General features: G+C 35.2%; 1 protein-coding gene across 2 annotated transcripts in view; it reads left to right on the top strand.

The window, feature by feature from the left end:
- The window catches only part of LOC117326171 (rho-associated protein kinase 2-like), a 44,226-nt gene that overhangs the window by 7,039 nt on the left and 13,864 nt on the right, over positions 1–23,323 (top strand). Inside the window, exons 2-19 of one of the 2 annotated variants that reach the window (XM_033882810.1) lie at positions 3,609–3,690; positions 3,883–3,983; positions 4,363–4,422; positions 8,836–8,913; positions 9,912–10,087; positions 11,156–11,240; positions 11,685–11,829; positions 12,551–12,689; positions 13,753–13,844; positions 15,146–15,305; positions 15,756–15,801; positions 16,027–16,041; positions 20,282–20,302; positions 21,040–21,116; positions 21,306–21,414; positions 21,805–21,963; positions 22,409–22,489; positions 23,103–23,268. In XM_033882810.1, the coding sequence (XP_033738701.1) occupies positions 3,609–3,690; positions 3,883–3,983; positions 4,363–4,422; positions 8,836–8,913; positions 9,912–10,087; positions 11,156–11,240; positions 11,685–11,829; positions 12,551–12,689; positions 13,753–13,844; positions 15,146–15,305; positions 15,756–15,801; positions 16,027–16,041; positions 20,282–20,302; positions 21,040–21,116; positions 21,306–21,414; positions 21,805–21,963; positions 22,409–22,489; positions 23,103–23,268 (1,792 nt within the window). The remainder of the gene's footprint in view (positions 1–3,608; positions 3,691–3,882; positions 3,984–4,362; positions 4,423–8,835; positions 8,914–9,911; positions 10,088–11,155; positions 11,241–11,684; positions 11,830–12,550; positions 12,690–13,752; positions 13,845–15,145; positions 15,306–15,755; positions 15,802–16,026; positions 16,042–20,281; positions 20,303–21,039; positions 21,117–21,305; positions 21,415–21,804; positions 21,964–22,408; positions 22,490–23,102; positions 23,269–23,323) is intronic. The other variant, XM_033882811.1, reaches the window with a different exon arrangement.

Here is a 23,323-nt window from a genome sequence, read left to right on the forward strand (position 1 = left end):
ATTTCTAAGATATTGAAATTTTTCATTATTAAAATATTCTGATCATATGAAAAATGATTTTGTTCAGGGTAATTAAAAGTGTAGTTCATGCTAGGTAAAGCTAACCAAACTTTTTTAGAACTCTATGATAAGAAGTGTAGTTGATGTTAGGTTAAGCTAACCAAACTTTATAGAACTCTATGATAAGAAGTGTAGTTGATGTTAGGTTAAGCTAACCAAACTTTATAGAACTCTATGATAAACAATGTAGTTGATGTTAGGTTAAGCTAACCAAACTTTATAGAACACTAGTAGTGTACTATAGAGTTCAGAGACATGCAAGGAGACAGAGAATCCGAAATCACATTCCACGCATTCCTCAACCATGTCAGCTATTCACTTCTTACAAATGTATCGGTCATATTAAATATAGCCCTTTTCTGGTATACAACTTAATCTTTCGGTCATATTAAATATAGCCCTTTTCTGGTATACAACTTAATCTTTCCACAACGACACATGAAAGTATTTGGCCTGTGACAGCTAACACACAATAAAAGTTGCCCAGTTTCCACTCCATCGGCCATCCCTAGTAACACATTAATGTTTAATGTACGGTTGACCAGACTGGACAATGGTCAAGAATCAATTCAGGAATTAGGTGATAGCTACCTTTGTATTATTTATGGATTCAAATGCTAAAACTTTAATTGCATCTAGATCTCAGTCTCTTGATTTGGGACTTTTATCAAATGTTTATAATTAAGGGTCTAGCTAATTTGTTCTGATTATGTTAATGGATTTGAAGTGCATGTTTATTACAGAATAGGTGCATACAACAGAATACAAAAGTTAGTTATCACATTCTGAAGAGCCCATCAACACTAGAAATGAAAAGCTGTGTTAAAAATGGACAACAGGAGAGCTAGTGATAGAAGTCCTGCACAATTGTAATAATAAAGTGTGTTAACTTGTGTGAAGATATAAAATCCATCCCGTGTAGATCTAGACCATCCATTAGCTCTCTTTCTAAAAAAAATGCTTTTACATTTTGTCATGAAAAGATGATGAAAGAAAATGTCTTAATTGATATCTGTCTGTACCACGCTTGAATCTTAATTTTGTTTCATTATGATGTTTGCTGAGAGAGACATGTATTCTTTTTAGTATAAGTGTATGCATGTTGGTGAATTAAAAGTACAACATATTTTGTATCACCATGCCTTTTGTGGAAAACAGGCTTCAAATAGCGAGTCTTTCAATGTCTGGCATAAAAAAAAAATATGTTGAAGATGTTGCTCAAAATTCCCATTCAATGACTTGTTTTTGCCTGTGTGGTCCAGTAAATGCTGGATATACCCATATACAATTTGAAGGATATTACTAGTGTTGATCACACATGTTCTGAACAATTCATAGGCTTACATTCAACCACTTTGGTGTCCTAATCCTATAGGTGCTGCCTGTTTCTTAAAAATAAAGGTGATATTAAAAAAATTAGAAATCAAGACATTTTTTCAGTAATGTTAATTTTTACAGATTGAATTTGAAATGTGTTTTTAAAACAAAAGTAACTGATCAGATTCTTCAGTAACAGTCCCCTACGAACGGTAAATAATCCAGAAAACCCAGCACCTGGTTGTGTCATCACCAAGATTATGCCATTTTACAACTGAGAATTCAGTGTATTTCTTCCCAGTTATTGTCTTGACCGGTAAGGTATGTGAATACTCCCGTGTATGCTGAATCATGAGATTGGTAGTAACTGACCACGGAAATGTGTCCAAGTTTGGCCGGGTATACGGGTAGATAACACCCGCGGTGATTATACAGAGTTTTAGCCTGGTGTGTACCTAGTACCTGTTTGACAGTTGTGCCCCAGACCAAGATCCTCCTCCACATTAAGTGACAGTCATATTAGCATGAATGCCATAAACACCTGAATAGTGATTATCAGCCGAGTGATTACGCTGGACTGAAGCACCTAATGTATACCTGTGGACCTGGAGTGGTCACTTCAGATAAGGCTGGACATCACTGTGGTTGTGCCGTCACTCACAGGAAGTGGTCAAGCCTGGTGATTAGCATTCATAGAAACTGTGGCGCTGATTATTTTTATGTGGACCCTTGTCCCGACTGTTGATACATACCTCAGTCATACACAAGGTGTAGTGTTTATTTGTCATCTTATGTTCATATAATTTAAAAATGCAGATGGAATATATATGACAACAAGCACTAAACATTAATAAAAAAAAAAAATGTTTAAAACCCCTTTCTCTTCCAAGTTCAATTTATATTTTGCGCTGGAAAATAAATGCTCTAGCCTGCTGGTGTTTCTTAAAAAAGTTACTTCCAATGTTTCTCATCTTTAAAAATTTTATTGGGTAATAATTATTATAAATGGAGGTAAATTTATGCACAGATAATAAAAACAAATTAAAAATCAAACAATCTGGATCTGGCTTGAATTCGTGTATGGTTGAAATACACCTTTACAATTTTATGCCCCTCTATCTGTTGCAGTTGTAATCTATAAAGGTGTTGATATATATAGTGTAGACATTGTTAAGGAACCTGAAAACATGTGTAATGTCACGCTCCAGTGAACACCGATATACTGCATCCAAATTTTTCCTATAGCTATATGCTATCTCTCCATATGCATGTTTTTTTTCTGTTGCCTTCAAACTTTAACGGCTTGTGTTTATTTCATGCACATTGATTGATAAAGGAGACTGGGCATGTTTTCGCCAGTTTACATCAGGAGACTGGGTATGTTTTCGCCAGTTTCCATCAGGCTGTGGGTGAATTGTTTTGTTCTGGTGGCTGTGTTACACAAACTTAGATCCGCATCAGATCACATGCAACAACCATGCACATACATACAGGTGTAGTCAGGGTCTGATTTGATCAGCTCTTTTCGCACCTGTGTATGCCCATCAGATACCTGTACTGCGTCTCATCATAAACACTCATCGGTGACTAACTTACCTCATCATTCTTATGAATATTCATCAGATTTAATACTGTCTTCTCTGATTCAAGTGCCCCTTTTTCAGTTGAAACATGTCCCCAGTTTTCATTTTTGTCAAAAATGTCTAGCTATGAATATGTACATTCAATAGAAGGCCAATCTCTGTACATAAGAAAGAGTGGTGTTATTCAATAAATGTTAAAACATGTTTTGTACAAGAATTTCATATGTATTTTACGTATACCTGGCCTATATGTAGTAACAAGCTGTGCCTTTCAAACTGCAAGCAATATAATTATAATATACAAACCAACATTTCTTATAACACAAAAACTGATCAGTACCATTTTGATGAGTAAATAGCCCGCCAAGATAAAAACATAAAAGGTTCATGTAGTACACATGTACATCATTGTTTACTAACAGTTATAAATCATTGTTTACTAACAGTTAAATGTTTATTCTTTGTGAAATAGCATGCCAGAAGTTTTTATCCTTCATTCAACAGTAAATATTGCATGGAGTACTAGTGAAGTTTGAAGAATAAGCTGATTTGATCTCAACTGATGAATCTTTGCTTACTAGTATACAGTTTCCAAGTGTGATGTTTGCTTTGGGTCAAATCTCTACTGATGATTCTTTCTAATTTCAGGATGGCTTGAGCTCACTGATCGCAGACTTGGACTATCCGGCTATCCGGAGAAACAAGAGTGTCGACCAGTTCGTGGGCAAATGTAAGTGTAATAATTACTCCGATTCTATATGAAACAGTGAATTAAAATGTTAATATATCTAGTATTGACCTTCCTTAATCAATAAAACATTATTTATAAGGAACATCAATTGCTTAAAATGATATTTTCTGTTCTGAACTGATGTTGGGGATACAATTTCACTGTGAAGTGTTTTTGTGTATTCTATACCAGATGGAAAGGCAGTGGAATTCGTCAACAGCTGTCGTATGCGACATTCTGACTTTGAGGTTGTCAAAGTCATTGGAAGGGGTGCATTCGGGGAAGTTCAACTGGTAAGTTTGAATTGTCTTTAACTTTGATAATTCATAAACTTTTTTATGAAGCAAAAAATTATGCTTACATTATATTTTTGGTCTGTATTGTATTGTTTTGAAGTGCAAAGTTTTTTGAACAATGAGTGAAATATTGGGATATTTGAGATTGTTGAAATCACGATTTTTTGTTACATCTGTACTCTAGGTAAAGTATGTTTTTATCAAAACTTTATAAAAATGTTTTAATCACATTTGGTGGTCAAATTAAAAGGAAATCCTGAGTTACAGACTTGGTAGTCCTGTCTCTACGGAGAAGAAGAGATACATATTTTCATTACAAGTGGTTATGTTCCGTAAAAGAAAACAGTGCGTGTAGCTTAATTTGTTTATATTACAGGTGAGGCACAGATCCACACGGAAGGTGTATGCCATGAAGCTGTTAAGTAAATACGAAATGGTGAGTGTTTTGATCCATCTTGTGTACACATCACCTGTACTGATTCAATTCTCAGTCACGGCCTGAACAACTACATTTCCTCTGACGGATTAGCCTTAATCCTCACTTCCTCTTTATAGGAAATACCACGGCAGACCTTAAAACTGTTTCATCTTATTTACTAATGACCCATTCTCCCTGCCGTTTTGGATATGATATACCTAGGGTTAGGCTTCATTTGGTCAAGGCACCTGTTGTGTTTGTTTACTATATATGTGATAGGGAGAGTTTAACCTCATTATTTTGTAGGTCTCTCATTTACTATTAAACTAGAGCAGAAGGAAGGTTTTAGTATATAAGTGATATATTTATTTTCACTGAGAAAAAGATATCTTGTTATACCTGTGAAATGTCACCATTAAAGAAAGTATATATTTGCAATTGTGAAATCTCACCAAAGTATGAATTTGAAATAATGAAATCTCACCAAAGTATGAATTCGAAATTGTGAAAGCTCACCACAGCTTTTGAAGTTATGAAATCTCATCATGAAAGAAAGTATGAATTTCAAATTGTTAAATCTTAATGGAAGAAAGTTTGAATTTGAAATTGTGAAATCTGACTATGAAAGCAAGTAGAAAATTGAAGTTTGGAACACTCAAAATGAAAAAAAATATGAATTTGAAATTCTGAAATGAAATCTGACAATGAAAAATTACTATTTTGAGATAGAAATGAAGCAGAAATTGTAGAATTTCTAGACATTAGTTTATGTACAATGAAGAAAGTTTGGCCTGTCTTAAAATGTTGTCGAGGTAATATCAGTGTAGGAAGGGCTAATGATGAAGTGAAGAAAATATTATCTTTGATTTATGTGTGTTATGAATTCTTAGAGGTAAGTCAAAGATAACACAGATTTGCATAAACGTAATTATAGCACGTCGCTCTGATAGTGTATAGCAGAACAAGGGCCCAAAATAGCCAGCACCATAATAACATGGAATGGCTTAACGATGTTTGCAGGGACATGGCTGAGGAACCCATTACCGTCCCATCTTACTCGACCACAAATAGAAACTCATCATCTAAACGATGTGAAAATTGATTTCCATTGCAACAGTACATAGGAATGGTACCTATACATGCTCAGCTCAAAGTATGCCTGGTACAACGTCAGTTGAATCGTGACGGACATATGTCTGTCGGCAGGTGGTTTCATGCAAATAGCATGTCATCCACTGACCTAGAGAAAATGTTGTTTGTTTTCCTTGTGAATTAATTAATAAATAACCATGGTCCTGTTTTTTAATTAATTTTACTGGTAGCATCACTAATGTATCTTGGTGTTATTGTTACCTCATGTAGACTTTATCATAAATTATATTGGTATATCCTACCCCTATAGTGACAGTGGATCAGTCCAGATCAAATGATTAGGTTAACTCCATTTCATTTATTTGGGTTGGCAGGTCTTTAAGATTAGATCTCTGTATATATTTTAGTGTTATCCAAAAGCATCTCTGGCAGGACACCAAAAGATGTGTGTCAAATGATGATGCTGATATTGATGAATGCTATAATGGACTTTTGAACCAGTTTATGTGAGAAGTATATTATGTAAGGTTATTTGTCCGAGTTATTTGGTATTTATAGTGTTTTCTGACTTAGGAGACATATTCAGCAGCTTTCTGACTTAGGAAACATATTCAGCAGCAAAGTAAAGTTATATTGATGGTGTTTTTAATACAAAATGCTTTCTGAGTCTAGACTGTTTTGACATTTTTAGATCCTAGACAGCAAGTCAGATTACCTTTTGGTGTTTTTTTTTTATATGTATTACACAGTAATTTAGTCAATGTTATCTACACAGAAACTTATATTTTACATCTTTTACAGATAGTAACATAGTCACTGATAAGCTAGCAGCAACGTTTCTTGAGCTTATACTAAGAATCAGGTTTATCAATCTGACAGAAATTGGTCAAAGAGTAATTCTGCTAAACTATTAGCTCTAACCAAACTTTAATGAAAGTTAGTTTTTTTTTTTGGGGGGGGGGGGGGGGGGGGGTGTATTCTTGTTAGTCTGTGCTTCAGAGTTCTTGTTCAAGAATTCATACGAAAAATGAATACATCCAGGAAATTAGGGATACCTAGCTAGTAGGCAGTTATGCATGTTTGTACAAACAATATACAGTCCTCATACTTACAAACACCTCTACAGACTGTTTGCAAACATCAGACGTTTGGACATCGTTATACATACAGAGCTGCAATACACATCCAACAGGGAACAATAAGATTTATGTTTTGTCCCAATCAGGAGTAATTTGGCCCAGCAGTCTCTGCTTAGATGTTTTCCGTCGATGCCAGCATATAAGTGTAATGCTCTGCAATGAAATAATGAATCTACCTATTGATGATGTTTAGGAATATTACCGACCATGATTAATCTGATTCTGGTAGAGGCCTTCTCTGGAAAAATATCAAAACCATCAGAAGTTAGACCATTAGGCCAAGCAGAATTAGTTTTTGGGTTTTCGCTTCCCTCAATGCCTTGTCTAAAGTATTTGTGAAGCTCTGAATGTAGTTTTAGGATCTTTATAGTATTTTGACAATTTTTTTTTTTTTTTACAATTATGATAATTTTGATTTAAAATAATTAATTAAGTTAAATTGATGATTTTAGGAAATTTGAGAATAGGAACTGTTTGATAATATTTTATTTTTTTTATCTAGAGATTAAATTGAGCAAGACTGTTGATAATTAGCCTAAGACAATAAATAAATAGATTAGAATCTGTTAACTGAGTACCATCTTAAAGTACAATTATGATATTATTATCATATTTCATCAATTAGTTTCCATTGCTTAGCTCAATTTTGTAACATGTTCACTACATGCTTTGTCAACTATTATCTAGTGTTAAGACATTGGGACTTTTCTGGTCCAGATTTCAGAGATGGGATCTTAGTCTCTTGTACAATTTGTTTAACGCAAAAGTAATTGTCTTAATAAAAATGGTCAGTATCTCAAAGCAAGGAGCTCAATTAACACTGGGGGGAGGGGAGGGGTGTGTGTTGTTCCTATTGTCATCAAATTATGTAATTGAAATTATGAAATATTTGCACAATTGATAAGTGAAAGTGAAAAATAAAAATATCAAACAATTACAACTTTTAGATGTCAACTTAAAAAAAAAACTGTATCTAATTATAAGGTCATGCCATTGTTGTACCTAGAAATAGTAAATGTATAGTTGCCCGAAACAATTTTATTGTCTACAATGAACTATTTTTAAACAACATTGAAATTTTACATACTGGAAATGGTTGAAATATTGATTATTTTGATGCTACAGTGCAGAGTAATGTAAACCTTCAAATATTTCCCCGCTAAAGATCACATTGATAAAATCATATTTGCTGCAAGTCTTATTTCCTGAAGTTTTTAACTGTTAGACATTCTAGGAAAATATATAAACTGTTTATTGATTATAAAAAATATCAAGCACACAAACAATTTTAAAATGAGTTTCATCATGATTCATGCAACATCACCATTTTCCCTGGTGAATGTGTTAGGTGATAGGAACGGCTTCGTCACTTCGAATTTGTGTGGGCAATTTAATCAGTAGTCTCGACTCCTCTTCCCTAAATTTGATAATGGCTTTCGGGTTTTGCCGTTTTCTTTCACTAATAGCATTCTGCAGCGATTCCAGGACACAAGGCAAACTCTGTTAGAATATTAAGTACAATACTGGACACACCAATGACCATTCTAGCACGTAATAGGCATGGTTCTTCAATCATTCTTTGGAGAAAGAATGTTAAAAACTGTGGGAAAATCGATCATTGTTTGGGAGATCAGTTATTGTCCTGTCTTTCTGTATATATTTGGGTCTGAATTAAGATCCCATTTCCACTTTTGTAAGTTGTCTATTTTTCCCATGGAATTCGAAGTCAACAAAACTCTGGTATTTTACGGTTTAGACCTGAAATCCAGCAACCTATGCTGACTTATTACAAAAACAAAAAACAAAAACATAACCAGCAATTTCCACCAGATGGCAAAACTGCTACAAAAAATCTGAGAAATGAGATATAAGGGAGGGATATGAGGTGAACAAGGAAAAGGGGAAATATTCAAAGTTATTGAAATACATGTATTTGAAATTTTTTTACATGTTTTTACATGTATTTGAAAATATTTTTTTACTCGTTTTTGAACTTCACTTTTTTGGGATATTCTTTTTTTCTGTTAAAGATCAAGTGTATTGGTTTCAAGTTACATGATTCAAAATCCAAATTAAAGGACCGCGTCAAACGATGGAAGGGATGAGCTGTATGTGTTGTGAATATTCATGATTCTGAAATGGAAGAGTTATGATAGTAATACTGTATGTTTTTTGACAAGTCAACTTGATTGTGTTTCAGATAAAGCGATCAGAATCAGCATTCTACTGGGAAGAGAGAGAGATTATGGCAAATGCCAACAGTTCATGGATTGTCCAGGTATGTGGTTTTGATTTAGATCTTAGAATTTTTTTTTTTTAATGAGGCTGCGATGATCTGATTGGCTAATTGCTTTCTGCATGATATCTTTCGAAGGAATGATCGGATTTTGATGAAACCTGCTTTGTAAACTTGAATAATTATTACCTAAACCCCTCACTCAAGTTTGATTATCATCATATTTCGCGCATATTTAATGAGGCTGCTGTGACCTGATTGCCAATTGGCTGATTGCTTTCCGTACAATATCTTTCGATAGAATGATAAGATTTTGATAAAACTTGCTTGGTAGACTCATTATATAAGTCCCTAGCTCAAGTTTGATTATTGCAACATGTAATTTTGATTCTAAATGTTTGTGTTTCATATTTTTGTGCATGCTGTCCACTTAAATTTCAAGTATTATTTCATGGGCGGGGGAACTTGACATTTATATGTCCTTGTTATCCTGGGCATATCTGTTGTACTCTATTGCCAACAACTGCTAATTAAACACATCATTCCTCTTGGTATTGTGGAGTATTGCATAACAAAAAATGCATCTTGTATCCAAAGTTATACAGAGTTATTCCCCTTCCCGATTGTGTGTCCCTTTATCTGGGGAAGGTGTGGGTAATGTGTCGTATGTATTCCAGTTATTTTGCAATTTTAGTATGTGATTGCCACTTACAACTGGGAATTGCTAATTGAAATAAGGTCACCTGATTTACCATTTTGTAATGAAATTTTGTTCAGAATTACTGCTCTGTTTAGTTGCTATATTCTGCCTTGACCTGCTTGTTTAAAATCAAATTAAAGAGATGTACAAGGTCCTACACATGACAACATTCTATATTTTAGAAAGAACTTAAAATTTGAAATAGCTATTACAAACTCCAATGGATATGGGTCCACTTTATAACATCATATTTTAGACTAAAACAGCAGATTAAGTAAACTTGAACAAACATTCACTTGACTTTCTTTGACCAAACTTTTATCATTAATTTTTTTTTCAGCTACACTTTGCATTTCAAGATACCAAATTTCTGTACATGGTTATGGACTACATGCCTGGTGGAGATCTAGTCAACCTTATGAGTAACTATGATGTTCCGGAGAAGTGGGCCAAGTTCTACTGTGCAGAAGTGGTTCTTGCTCTCAATGCAATCCATTCTATGGGATTTGTACACAGGTAATAGTCATTCTCATTACAGAGTTTATTTGCTGTGGGAAATGTTGGATGTATTTATTGACTAATAGAACCCTTTATCCCCATAGAGATGAGACTAATAGAACCTTTCATCCCCTTGGTGATGAGACTAATAGAACCTTTTATCCCCTTGGTGATGAGACTAATAGAACCTTTTATCCCCTTGGTGATGAGACTAATAGAACCTTTCATCCCCATAGGGATGAGACTAATAGAACCTTCCATCCCCATAGGGATGAGACTAATAGAACCTTTCATCCCCATAGGGATGAGACTAATAGAACCTTTCATCCCCATGGTGATGAGACTTATAAAACCTTTCATTCCCCTTGGTGATGAGACTAATAGAACCTTCCATCCCCTTGGTGATGAGACTAATAGAACCTTCCATCCCCTTGGTGATGAGACAGGGAAATCTCAACCCAAGGGAGAAGATGATTAAGTTGAAAAACAGGAGCCTTTCTGAGTATTAGACAGTTTGAGAATCTTATCCCGAGATTTGATATCCCCCTGTCCCACTCCCAATAGGGAAAATTATTATTTTTCTCTTTCCCTTTTTACTCTCTATATATCAAATATTGATGTTACATTAATGTAAGACAATGTTGACATGACATGATTAAATTTACAATGTGACATCATTGTATTATTGCCATGACATCATTGTATTATTGCCATGACATCATTGCATTGTTGTCGTGACATCATTGTATTATTGACATGACATCATTGTATTGTTGTCGTGACATCATTCAATTGTTGCAGGAGTCCCCTTGTCTCAACCCTAGGGTGAAACTGTTGTTTCACCTGTCTCGGCTAAGAGAATAATTAATGACTCAATATTTGTATGTCATTATAAAACACTTGTAGATCATTGATAAATAAAATCAATAGAACTTACCATCAATAAGAATTCTCCATTCTATTCTTGAGGCTTAATTCATTCCAAATATATATAAATTAAATATTAAAAAAAATTGTCTGTATAGAATTTTTTTCAGACTTTAGAAATGTTTAAAGAACTTAATGGAATGCATAATTTTTCTGTAGGGACGTAAAACCAGATAACATGTTATTGGACTCGCATGGACATCTGAAGCTCGCTGATTTTGGGACCTGTATGAGGATGGACAAGGTAGGCATGATGACCATTGGTCAAACTGACCTGTACCAGTCACGATAGTAATGATAGTTATGAAAGGTTACCATGAAGAAAATTTCTTAATCATAACTTAGGTAATAAGTATTGTCAAAATGTTAATGACTAGTCTGTTTGGTAAAAACTTTGAGGGAAGAGTGGAGTATATTTTAACATCTTAACTCGGTGTTAATACTCTCTGTGACATCACCATTCTATATCAACATGATACATTCTACAGACATTATCTGCTCTCTTAGTAACTAAATCTTTAAAATTTGATAACTGTACATAACAGTGGAGTAGTTCATTTCAATAAAATCTTGCTTTTTCCAGTAACCATGTAACCACAGGCAAGTCAGTGGAATTGTCAATATTTCTCAATGACAGGCAGTAATTATAAAACATCCCTCTGATTGCAGTGTTTTGTTATGTTGACAGGATGGGATGGTTCGATCAGATACAGCAGTAGGAACGCCTGATTATATCTCCCCAGAAGTGCTTCAGTCTCAGGGCCGGCCGGGTTACTATGGTCGCGAGTGTGACTGGTGGTCAGTCGGAGTCTTCCTTTATGAAATGTTGGTTGGTAAGTTGATACGAAAAATTGTCTCCCAAAGATGCAGGTTTGTAAAAAAAAAAAAAAGAATAAAAAAAAACAACAACAAAAAAAACTGCTAAAAAAAAAAAAACATATTTCATCTGGAAATAGTTAGTCAAGGATTCTGAATAGACAGTTTGTTAGTAACATTCTTTTTAGTTTTTGTAAGAATGGAAGCTTGAAATCACTTTTGGATTCTATAATGCTGTAATTCTGCAATATTGTGTTAGGATAATACATTGTGTGGTATGAAGTGGGACATTGGAAAGTTGAAATTTAAAAAAAAAAAAGATTTTAATATAAAAAACATTTTTCATACAAAAATTGGGCATGGCTGGTATAAAAAAAAATGTGAATGCAGAAAAAAAGCTGTAATTGCATGAGTTATTGTTCATGTTCCAAGATTTATGTCCTTTGCTAACTGTTCATTGATTTAAGTTTATTGGAAATTTAGAGTTTGTGTTGATCAACAATTTTGTATGTATTGAGAAAATTTCAACAAGTCACTGTTTAGACATTTGCCCTTCAGTTCACTGTTTGATGTCTGTATGCAGTGTATTAATATTCAATATCACAATAAATTTATTCATGTTATGGAGAGTGGAGGTTATGAGGGAAAGTTATGCTGATATAAATATTTCTAGATACTTGTATATATGGTATCTTGTCCTCAGGACTCTATAAATCTACCATCAAATTTCCTTTGCAGGTGACACACCCTTTTATGCAGACTCATTAGTTGGAACTTACGGGAAAATTATGGATCACAGGAACTGTCTCAGCTTTCCATCAGAAGTGGAGATGTCTAATGAAGCTAAGAGTCTTATCTGTGCCTTCCTTACTGACCGGTAAGCCATTGAGTTATCAAACCCAATAAAAAACTGAAAAGCTGATGTTTTTATATTCTGAATTGTGACAAGATTTTCATGTTTATTTGTGATATATGATCATAAATTAACTCAAAAATAAGTATCTCTTTAGAATGTAAGTGATCTTCAGTAGAACATATTTCTCTGTGAAACTTAAAAATATCTGAATTATGGTCCTTCAAAATAAATGAGAAACTGATTGGGGATGCAACATTTACCATTGGACATTGATCCCTAGTGGTGTCAGGGTGTGTAGTTGGTGTATCCAATCCTTCCCTATGGGGGTAGATTCAGTTTTCCTATTTCCTATGGAGGTAGATTCGGTTTTCCTATTTCCTATGGGGGTTGATTCGGTTTTCCTATTTCCTATGAGGGTTGATTCTGTTTTCCTATTTCCTATGGGGGTCTGTAGGGAGGATCAGTTTTCCTATTTCCTATGGGGGTTGATTCGGTTTTCCTATTTCCTATGAGGGTTGATTCTGTTTTCCTATTTCCTATGGGGGTCTGTAGGGAGGATCGGTTTACCTATTTCCTATGGGGGTCTGTAGGGAGGATCGGTTTACCTATTTCCTATGGGGGTCTGTAGGGAGGATCGGTTTACCTATTTCCTATGGGGGTCTGTAGCTAGGATCGGTTTACCTATTTCCTATGGGGGTCTGTAGGGAGGATCGGTTTACCTATTTCCTATGGGGGTCTGTAGGGAGGATGTCAGTGGTTTGGTATTCTACATCACATAGTGAGTGTGATTGGAGGTGGAAATCAAGAGCTACTGGGCTGTCTCGACATTTTCTGAATCTCATAGAAGTTCTGCCATGCAGAGACAAAGTTCTTGATTGATTTCTCCAACATATGGCTACTTGCATTTAGAGTACGTGATTAGGTTGACAAGAATCAGTGGATCAAGTTGGTATCCACACAATATGGACAGTGACAATGTCCTTTTTGTCCCTTTTCTCCAGTCATTTTTATGGCCCTTCAAAATAGATTAGATTATCCTTGGCTCATTGCTTTGATTATAATCTAATATCTTGTTTACTTTCAGGAACGAGCGGTTAGGGAGGAATGGTATTGAGGAGATACAATCACACAAGTTTTTTGTCAATGATCAGTGGTCTTGGGACAACATCAGAGAGTGTAAGTGAGGAATTATCTGTCACTCGTGTGTGGGCAGTATCTGTCACTCGTGTGTGGGCAGTACCTGTCACTCGTGTGTGGGGTAGTGTCTGTCACTCGTGTGTGGCCAGTATCTGTCACTCATGTGTGGGCAGTATCTGTCACTCATGTATGGGCAGTATCTGTCACTCGTGTGTGGGGCAGTATCTCACTCATGTATGGGCAGTATCTGTCACTCATGTATGGGCAGTATCTGTCACTCGTGTGTGGGGCAGTATTTGTCACTCATGTGGGGCAGTATCTCACTTATGTATGGGCAGTATCTGTCACTCATGTGTGGGCAGTATCTGGCACTCATGTGTGGGCAGTATCTGTCACTCGTGTGTGGGCAGTATCTGTCACTCATATGTGGGGCAGTATCTCACTCATGTATGGGCAGTATCTGTCACTCATGTGTGGGCAGTATCTGTCACTCATGTGTGGGCAGTATCTGTCACTCATGTGTGGGGCAGTATCTGTCACTCATATGTGGGGCAGTATCTCACTCATGTATGGGCAGTATCTGTCACTCATGTGTGGGCAGTATCTGTCACTCATGTGTGGGCAGTATCTGTCATTCGTGTGTGGGCAGTGTCTGTCACTCGTGTGTGGGCAGTATCTGTCACTCGTGTGTGGGCAGTATCTGTCACTCGTGTGTGGGCAGTATCTGTCACTCGTGTGTGGGCAGTATCTGTCACTCGTGTGTGGGCAGTATCTGTCACTCGTGTGTGGGCAGTATCTGTCACTCGTGTGTGGGCAGTATCTGTCACTCATGTGTGGGCAGTATCTGTCACTCATGTGTGGGCAGTATCTGTCACTCATGTGTGGGGCGGTATCTGTCACTCATGTGTGGGGCAGTATCTGTCACTCATGTATGGGCAGTATCTGTCACTCGTGTGTGGGCAGTTTATGTCACTCATGTGTGGGCAGTATCTGTCACTCATGTGTGGGCAGTATCTGTCACTCATATGTGGGGCAGTATCTGTCACTCGTGTGTGGGCAGTATCTGTCACTCATGTATGGGCAGTATCTGTCACTCGTGTGTGGGCGGTAGCTGTCACTCGTGTGTTTTTTCTGCTTTTGCTTCTCTCTGTTTTTTACCTGATTACACGATATGTTCATCATTGTTAGTGGAAAACAAACAATATAAAGTGGGGTTTGATTGAGCCACACCAGACTTTCACTAAAATGAAAATATTCCAGACATCAAATCTATTAAGACAATAATATGTACCATGTATAATGTTTATGACTAATTTGTGTTTTTGTCTTGGTAACTGTAGATGTACCGCCAGTAGTACCAGAGCTAGTCAGTGATGTTGACACGAGTAACTTTGAGGACATAGAGAAAGACGATTCACCAGATGAGACTTTTGCGATTCCGAAAGCTTTTTCTGGGAACCATCTACCATTTATAGGTTTTACTTACAGTAGAAGTTATCAGTAAGTTTATATATATAATCCAGTCTTCACTTTAATACCAAACAACATGATGTTTTTGACTATTTAATACTTGCAGATGCTTTGTATTTGATAAAATAATCTACTTGAAAGTGAAATAATCTACTTAAAAGTGAAATAATTTGATAAAAGTGAAATAATTTGATAGCCTCTTTTGCAATCATTACAATTATTTACAATCATCATCATCATCATCATCAGTGGCCACATTGGCCGAGTGGTTAAGGTGTTCCAACACTTCATCACTAGCCCTCCACCTCTGGGTTGCGAGTGGGCAGTTGCCAGGTACTGACCGCAGGCCGGTGTTTTTTCTCTGGGTACTCCGGCTTTCCTCCAGCTCCAAAACCTGACATGTCCTTAAATGACCCTGGCTGTTAATCATCTTATTTTATATTAATGAGAATTTAATTTGTGACGTACTGTACTTTCCAGATTACTACAGGAGGGAATTGGAGGACAGCCATCTAAGAGGGGTGGGGTAAGTTCTAAATATAGATATTGAATAGGATTTACCAATTTTTCAATCAAAAGATTTCAAAGAAATGAATAAGTATGAAGATGAATCTTTAAAGAGAGAAGAATATTTGAAAACAGAGAGGTTCATGTTTTTAAAGATAATCTATATTTCAATCTTTTTAATCAGTAATTATTTTTCTGATTATTATGAGCTAACATTAAGAGTTTAATATTGACCTGATTTTAGCAATCCACTATTGATGTAAGTATATCTGTAGGTTTCTTGTGTACTGTCCAATACAAAGCCTGGTGTCAGAGTAGTTCTAATATTTGGTAGAATGTTTGATTTGTCTTTGCTTAAATTCCATTACCAACAGAATGTATATTATATTATTGCACTTGTCAAACTTCCAATTCCTACAACAAGATTATCAACAGACTTAGCATGTTATTTTTTTTATTACTGCATGTATATAAATACAGAGATTCAAGGGTATATTATTCTATATTATATAACTTGTATGCTTGCTATTATGCAGATATTTATTAAGGACATATTCTTTTTTAATTGTTTTTTTTTCAATGATTAATATTTTTTTTTTTTTTTTTTTTTGAGTAAATTAATCATTATTCCATATTGTCAATTCTGACTTACCACTTTGTTAAGTTTGGAAAGATATTTATTTTTTTGTAAGTGGTATGCAGGAATCACATAAAATATAGTATAGAAAACTGAAGTGAGAAAGGCCTGAATGAGACCTGATGACCCAATTTGATATGTAGTTTCTTTAATCTTTCCTTAGTGTTCAGTTACTCCCCTGTTTACACCCATATTTACTCTCCGCCTGTGTGACACTAAAACAAACCGGACTGATACAGGGATTTTTCTGGGGAATTGTCACAGTTCTTAAGTTATAAAAAAAGGATGACATATATATCAAAATGTTAAAATCTGATATATATACTTATTGTTTGGTGTTCATGATCACTCTCTTAAAAAAAGGATTTCCTAAAGTACGGAAAACCTCCGATTACTTCGAACACGCGGATAGTTCGAACACACATTTTTTTCAAGAAAAACAATAATTTCTTAGCTAGTAATAGTTCAAACTCAAGCTGTATATAACTGACACCATTTCGGATAGTTCGAACTTGTCAAATGTAGAACGTAAAGTAAGATTTTTTTCCCCGTAAACTCCATTGAAAGCTCGCGACGACTCGGCCCCGATGACCGGCCCAGAAAAAATGCCAAGATTTAAATTTGATCAGCAAGCACGTTTAGCGCTAGGTTATTAGATTGCATGCATGATCATTAGAATGCGTCTGTGATTTAATATATGCCACATATTTTAGCGTTAATTTAATTTTTTTTACATTCCAAAATACATCACGCACGAGACAACTGGTGGCAAAAGGCCCCGACAATGTATAAATAACATGCGATATTTGTACAGTATGCACGCTGTATGGCAAACTAAGAAATCATCCTTGTATTTTCACATATAACTAGTGTTAACTTAGCATTATGATTATTTAATTGTGACTGGACATCTCTTAAGTATTGCCAATCAAGGTATTACCTGAAAACCTGCGACCTCACGCTAGGTAAGCAGGCCACAGGAGGTGTCGCTTGCGGAAAAGTTGAAAGGATCGGCTGCCCGATCGTGCTGAGTGACTTGAAGAGCATTCATATCCAGTCAAAACAATCCATAGGTGTCCCAATTAGTGATGGATAAGTTTGCAGGTATCAACTATGTTTGGTAGATAATACGACTGGGCATATTTAAAAGCAGACATGTTGATGTTCTGACCTAATTTTACCAACATATCGCATATTTTTACAGCAGTGCTTTCGTAAACGCAACAGGTTATGCAGACTGCTTTCGATGTATTAAAGATACCATTTATTACAATAATATAGCGATAGTTTCTGATTCAGATAAAAAATATAACCATGCAAAGATTATACTGTACAAATGTTTAACTTTTGTGTCACAAATGAAACGTGAGTACTGTACTGTTTTGGGGCCTACTGTAGCTACGCATTAACCGAGCGGCTTCGCGCAATAACCATAATAATTATCGCGAAATGAAGAACGTTTAACAATCAATTAACATTGAATTAAATAAAATACTATCATTTCACTTACTTATAAATGTGCCATTGTTCAGACCGCCGTTGTTACGTATCAGATTTATGATGGATGTATTTGTGTCTAATGATTTCTGTCTGCCGAGATTTTTCGCCGATATTGACTCGAATAGTTCGAACTCACGCTTATTTCCTGAAGCATAATTTGGATTAATTCGAACTGGTTCGTCAATATTTATATAATTTTGTTCGAACTAACCGGAGGTTTACCGTATATCATCGTAACAAAAAAAAATTGGAAAATTTTGGAAAAATAATGATTTTTTATTGGGGCTTCTCCTCTTTAAATTATCAAATATGAACAAAAAGTGTCTAAGTCTATAAGTCTATCAGTAAATTGGACTGGTTTAGGCCCAGAATGAATTCACAAGAAAAATCCTGTAATGTGTGTTTAAAATGTGTGTTTTCCTCACCTGGCATTTATTTTAGGTAAATGTATCAAGTTTTGCTATGGAATTAATTGACACAGATTTAAAATGTGGAAAACAATTAATGCAAGCTGGTAACGGCTTTAATAATAAGTGAATGGTTCTGAAAATAAGGAGATTGATTTGAAAATAAGTAACTTTTTCTGAAAATAAGTTAATTGTTCTGAGAATAAGCAAATGGTTCCGAAAATAAGCGAATGATTGTGCTGTAAGCAAACCATTTTTGTGTGCTTCATGGTATGAAATATGTTTTTAGCACCTTAGTATGTGATTGCTCACTGCTATTCTTTTTATAAAAAAGAAATGCACAATTATTCCTTTAAGAAATTTCAATATCAACTGATATACATATACAGAGCAACCCGCTTATTTGCATAGCACTTTTTCCATGACAAAATATGCAAATAACCGGAGTATTCGTATAGGCGGAGTTGGGTTTTGGCCCCTCTTATACACTATGTAGATCGTCAGGTAGGTACTCAAAACGGGCGCTATATGATTGTTTACGTTATTTGCATTAAAAACATATTTAAAAAAAAACATTATTTAAAATATAAGAGTAAATACGAAATAAATGGGTTGTTATTCTTTGTAAATGTACAAATATTTGCATATATACATTTGTACTTCATCGTTTACTGCTTGTCACTCCGAGTCTGTGGGTCCGAAATCGGTCATACACGCGTGGGTTGGCACTACGATGTACAATGTGATCGTTTCAATAAACATTCATTATCGTCTTGAGATGTGTTTTGTTCCTGCTATGAGTATATTAATTGTTTGATCATAGATGATGAACTGCTTAAGCAATAGACTGTCTTAAATGACCGTGAGATGTGCATTGTCGTTTGGGTTTGTTTTGGAAAATGGCGCACACACACAAAGAGTTGTCGTTCCTTACACATATGCCCCCACAATGCAACGCGCCTAGTAAACAATCATGGCGATCGCAACCTGCCTCAGCGAGTGTTCAATTGCACAGAACACAGGTTTGGATCGATGCTATAATAAATAAACAAATCTCATCAAAAGAGGAGACATATCAATATTTCATTCAGTAATTCTTCTTCACAATGCTACTGATATGGTCTGGATAATAACTAAATGTCGATATTGATGCATCGAACCAATGATTAGATAACGTACATCGTGTCGAATCAATATGTAAGTTAAAAACACTTTTCATAAAACTTTTATTACGGGAAAATCACAAAAATACCCTAAAATCAATTAAAAATTTTCGATTTTTTGGAATTTTTTTATGCATATAAGCGGGAGTCGGTGTTTTAGTCGATGCAAATACACGGGATTAAAATACAAAGATAAAGAAGAAAAAAATCGGGACCTGAGAATTTTATGCAAATAAGCGGGATATTCAAATAACCGATATGCAAATAAGTGGGCTCCTCTGTATATATAATGTACATTGTTATATAAACAAGATTCCATTAACAGTACTTAGTAAACAGAAATCAAGATGATAGAAATTAAACTGTAATTACTAAATAATTGTATAATGACTGTTGGACAATGTGATAGTAAGAAATACCATTATCTTTGAAATATCTCGCACCTTATGACATATAAGGTATCTACACCATTTGTAGAAGTTCTCGCACCCTGTGTTTATAAATGTGTCATTTAGAATAGCTAGCACACTTTAACTCGAATGGCAAGTCTTGATCAGTCCTTCATTCTGTAGAATTTCTTCTCACAAATACAGATCTTAATCATTATGTTAGAGACTTAATTCAGTAACAGTTAAATGTCAATGCAACAAATTTTTCATATTAATCAATAAGCAGAAATGCATGTAGTTTATGTTTAAGTGAATTCCCTCTGTAGCTTTGTTTGAGTTACAACAATTTGTTTTTGCATGTTGTGAATGTATGTCTGCATGTTGCCTTTTCCCTGTGTTTCAGTCTGCTGTTGGACGTAGGATGGTAAGTGGACTGATAGCTCCTGGCTCGGGGAAACGTGAAGCAATCTAAACTAACATAAAAAAAACCTAAATATCATTGAGCAGATCTTTTCAGTACAATAGAAAAAATGCCATTTTACACCAAGTGAAATAGTTCCTGATTCAGTTCTGAATCCTTTCTTGGAGTATCCGAGCTAGACTGTAGCTTTCAACATGAACTTAGAAACTATGACTTAACATGGAGAAATTTTTATTTAATGTGAGAAATGTAAAAATAATAAGTATTGTGTGCTGATGTTGGAAGCAATAAGTTGAATAAATCTCAAATTGCCCCTTTTTCCCTCTGATAGATATTGTACCATACAGATGTTGACACTGATAGATATTGTACCGTACAGATGTTGACACTGATAGATATTGTACCGTACAGATGTTGACACTGATAGATATTGTACCGTACAGATGTTGACACTGATAGATATTGTACCGTACAGATGTTGACACTGATAGATATTGTACCGTACAGATGTTGACACTGATAGATATTGTACCGTACAGATGTTGACACTGATAGATATTGTACCGTACAGATGTTGACACTGATAGATATTGTACCGTACAGATGTTGACACTGATAGATATTGTACCGTACAGATGTTGACACTGATAGATATTGTACCGTACAGATGTTGACACTGACAGATATTGTACCGTACAGATGTTGACAATAGAAATGTTGACTGTGATTTCCTTTGACAGGAGAGTGATGACAAACATCTCCACGATCAGGTCCGATCCCTCAGATCATCTAAAGACGAGGTCGAAAAGAAGTTTTCGTAAGTCAATAGTACTCATTTGTAAATTTAAGTTGTCAATTAAATTCAGGTACTTTTAAATGGTTTTTGGACTGTTTTCTTAGAAGTTTCACAAAATATCTTTAATATATGTTTTTAATTTTATCCAGAATTTTGCGTATTAGTGGAGAATTTATCTATGTTTAAGTGAATAGTATCTGTGTCTTACAGGATGTTAAAGATTGATTTGGATAGAATTTCAACGGAGGAGTCACGGTTACGACGAGAGTGCAGCGAATTTGAAAAGAGAATGGCTCTGTTGAAGCATGACCAGAAAGAGGTATCATATCGCTGGAAGTGTACAATAGGGTGTCAGTGGAAGGTTTGAAGTGGGGAGGGGTCTCTGAATTCATGGCTCATGTATATAATGCTTTATCATACCATATTCAGGGCTTCTGATTAACATTTGATAAGGGAGATTTTGTTTCTAGGATGTTCTGAATTCAATATGGACTGTACTCACTGTAATAAAAACTCTATTACTGAAAAAAAAATATATATATGAAAAATGTGACCAGAAACCCATACCCTCAGAATACAAGAAACCCTGAGTGTCAACTGTTTAAATATTAAATATGAAAAATGTAACAAGAAACCCATACCCCCAGAATACAAGAAACCCTGAGTGTCAAGTTACTTGTTAAGCTTGACATATTCTGTGTATTAACAGAGTCAGAGGAAAGCAGATATTGAGGCAGAGAACAGAAGGAAGTTGGAGGTACTACTTAAGGAGAAAGACCAACTTCTGGCTGAAGAGGTGAATTTACGCAAGAGGGAGCAGAGCAGTAAAAACAACACCAGTGATCGGCTCACCTCTTTAGAAAAAATGGTCAGTACCATCTTACAAATCTGAATTATATCTGCCAGCTACGCAACACCTATGGGTGGTCATTTGTCCATTTTCACAACAGCTGATTTGCACTACTTTTTAAATTGTACTTGCAGATCTACATTTCACTGATAATATGTATCTGCTAAATATATCAACCATATGATTTTGAAAATTTCAGAAATACTTTTGATCTTGAAAATGTCATAAATAAATCATCTTGACTCTGCGTATGTGGTTGATCTGTACATATTAAAATATGTACATATTAAAATATTTGATATAATTAGAAAAATTGCTGTATATAGCATGTGATGGTGCTCCCATATGTTCAGTGAGGTAGCCACCAGCTACTACAGCGAAAACTTGCATCATTTCCCTGGTCGCTCACATATTTCCAATAGATTCAGTGTGAAATAATTAACATAATTTTCAATATTTACAGATTGCAGACCTGAATGAGAGATTAAAATTAGAATCTGATAATGCAGCTAAATTCAAGAAAAATTGCTCAGAACTACAACAGGTAAGTATGTTTGTATGTTTATTAGGAGGTAGTCATTGGATACGAATCTTTTTGACACACCAGAAAAAGTGCTTTATTTTCATCCTTATAAAGCTTTCGATGTAATTACTTAATTGACAGTCAAACTTCGCAATGCTTCACTGAAGTGTCCGTCCAGGTCAAAAGTCAAGGTCGCTATTATTCAAGTCAAAAATTGTGATCTGTTGTAGTCTTAATTTGCAGTAGAAAATTTTGTTTTCCCTTCGAGCAATATCTTAGTATGTGGTGAAGTTGAGGTTAACAAAACAAAAATGTGCCTTGCCTGCTGTCTTTCCTTGAAGCAAGATTATTTATATGATTTGCACAATTTCACATTTTTTGTGTGGGATATAATTCGTAATAGCTTTCAAATTGATATTTGTAACTGATTAATTTATTTGGGAAATATTGATGATAACTATTACAGTTTTTGAGGTGAAATAAAACATGGAATACTTTTTGAACAATATTTCGAATGAAAAGTCAAATAATTAGATCTGTAGGTTATCACTAAGATGGAGTGGCTAGATATTGTTTATTTGAGTGTAAGTGTGATTGACTGATATATACTCATCTTTGTGGTAATGTTTTCTAGCGATATTCAATCCTGGAGTCCAATTACACAGACCTTAACACAAAGCACACAGAAGTGGTCAGCATCCGACAGTCATTACAGAAGGAACTGATAGACTTACAGGCCATACTAGAACAGGAGCGTAACTCACACAGTCAAAACTCAGCTCACACACAGGAACTCAACGGTATGTATACTGGAACAGGAGCGTAACTCACACAGTCAAAACTCGGCTCACACAC

Source organism: Pecten maximus, chromosome 4, assembly GCF_902652985.1.
Source record: "Pecten maximus chromosome 4, xPecMax1.1, whole genome shotgun sequence".
Lineage (NCBI taxonomy): Eukaryota > Metazoa > Mollusca > Bivalvia > Pectinida > Pectinidae > Pecten > Pecten maximus.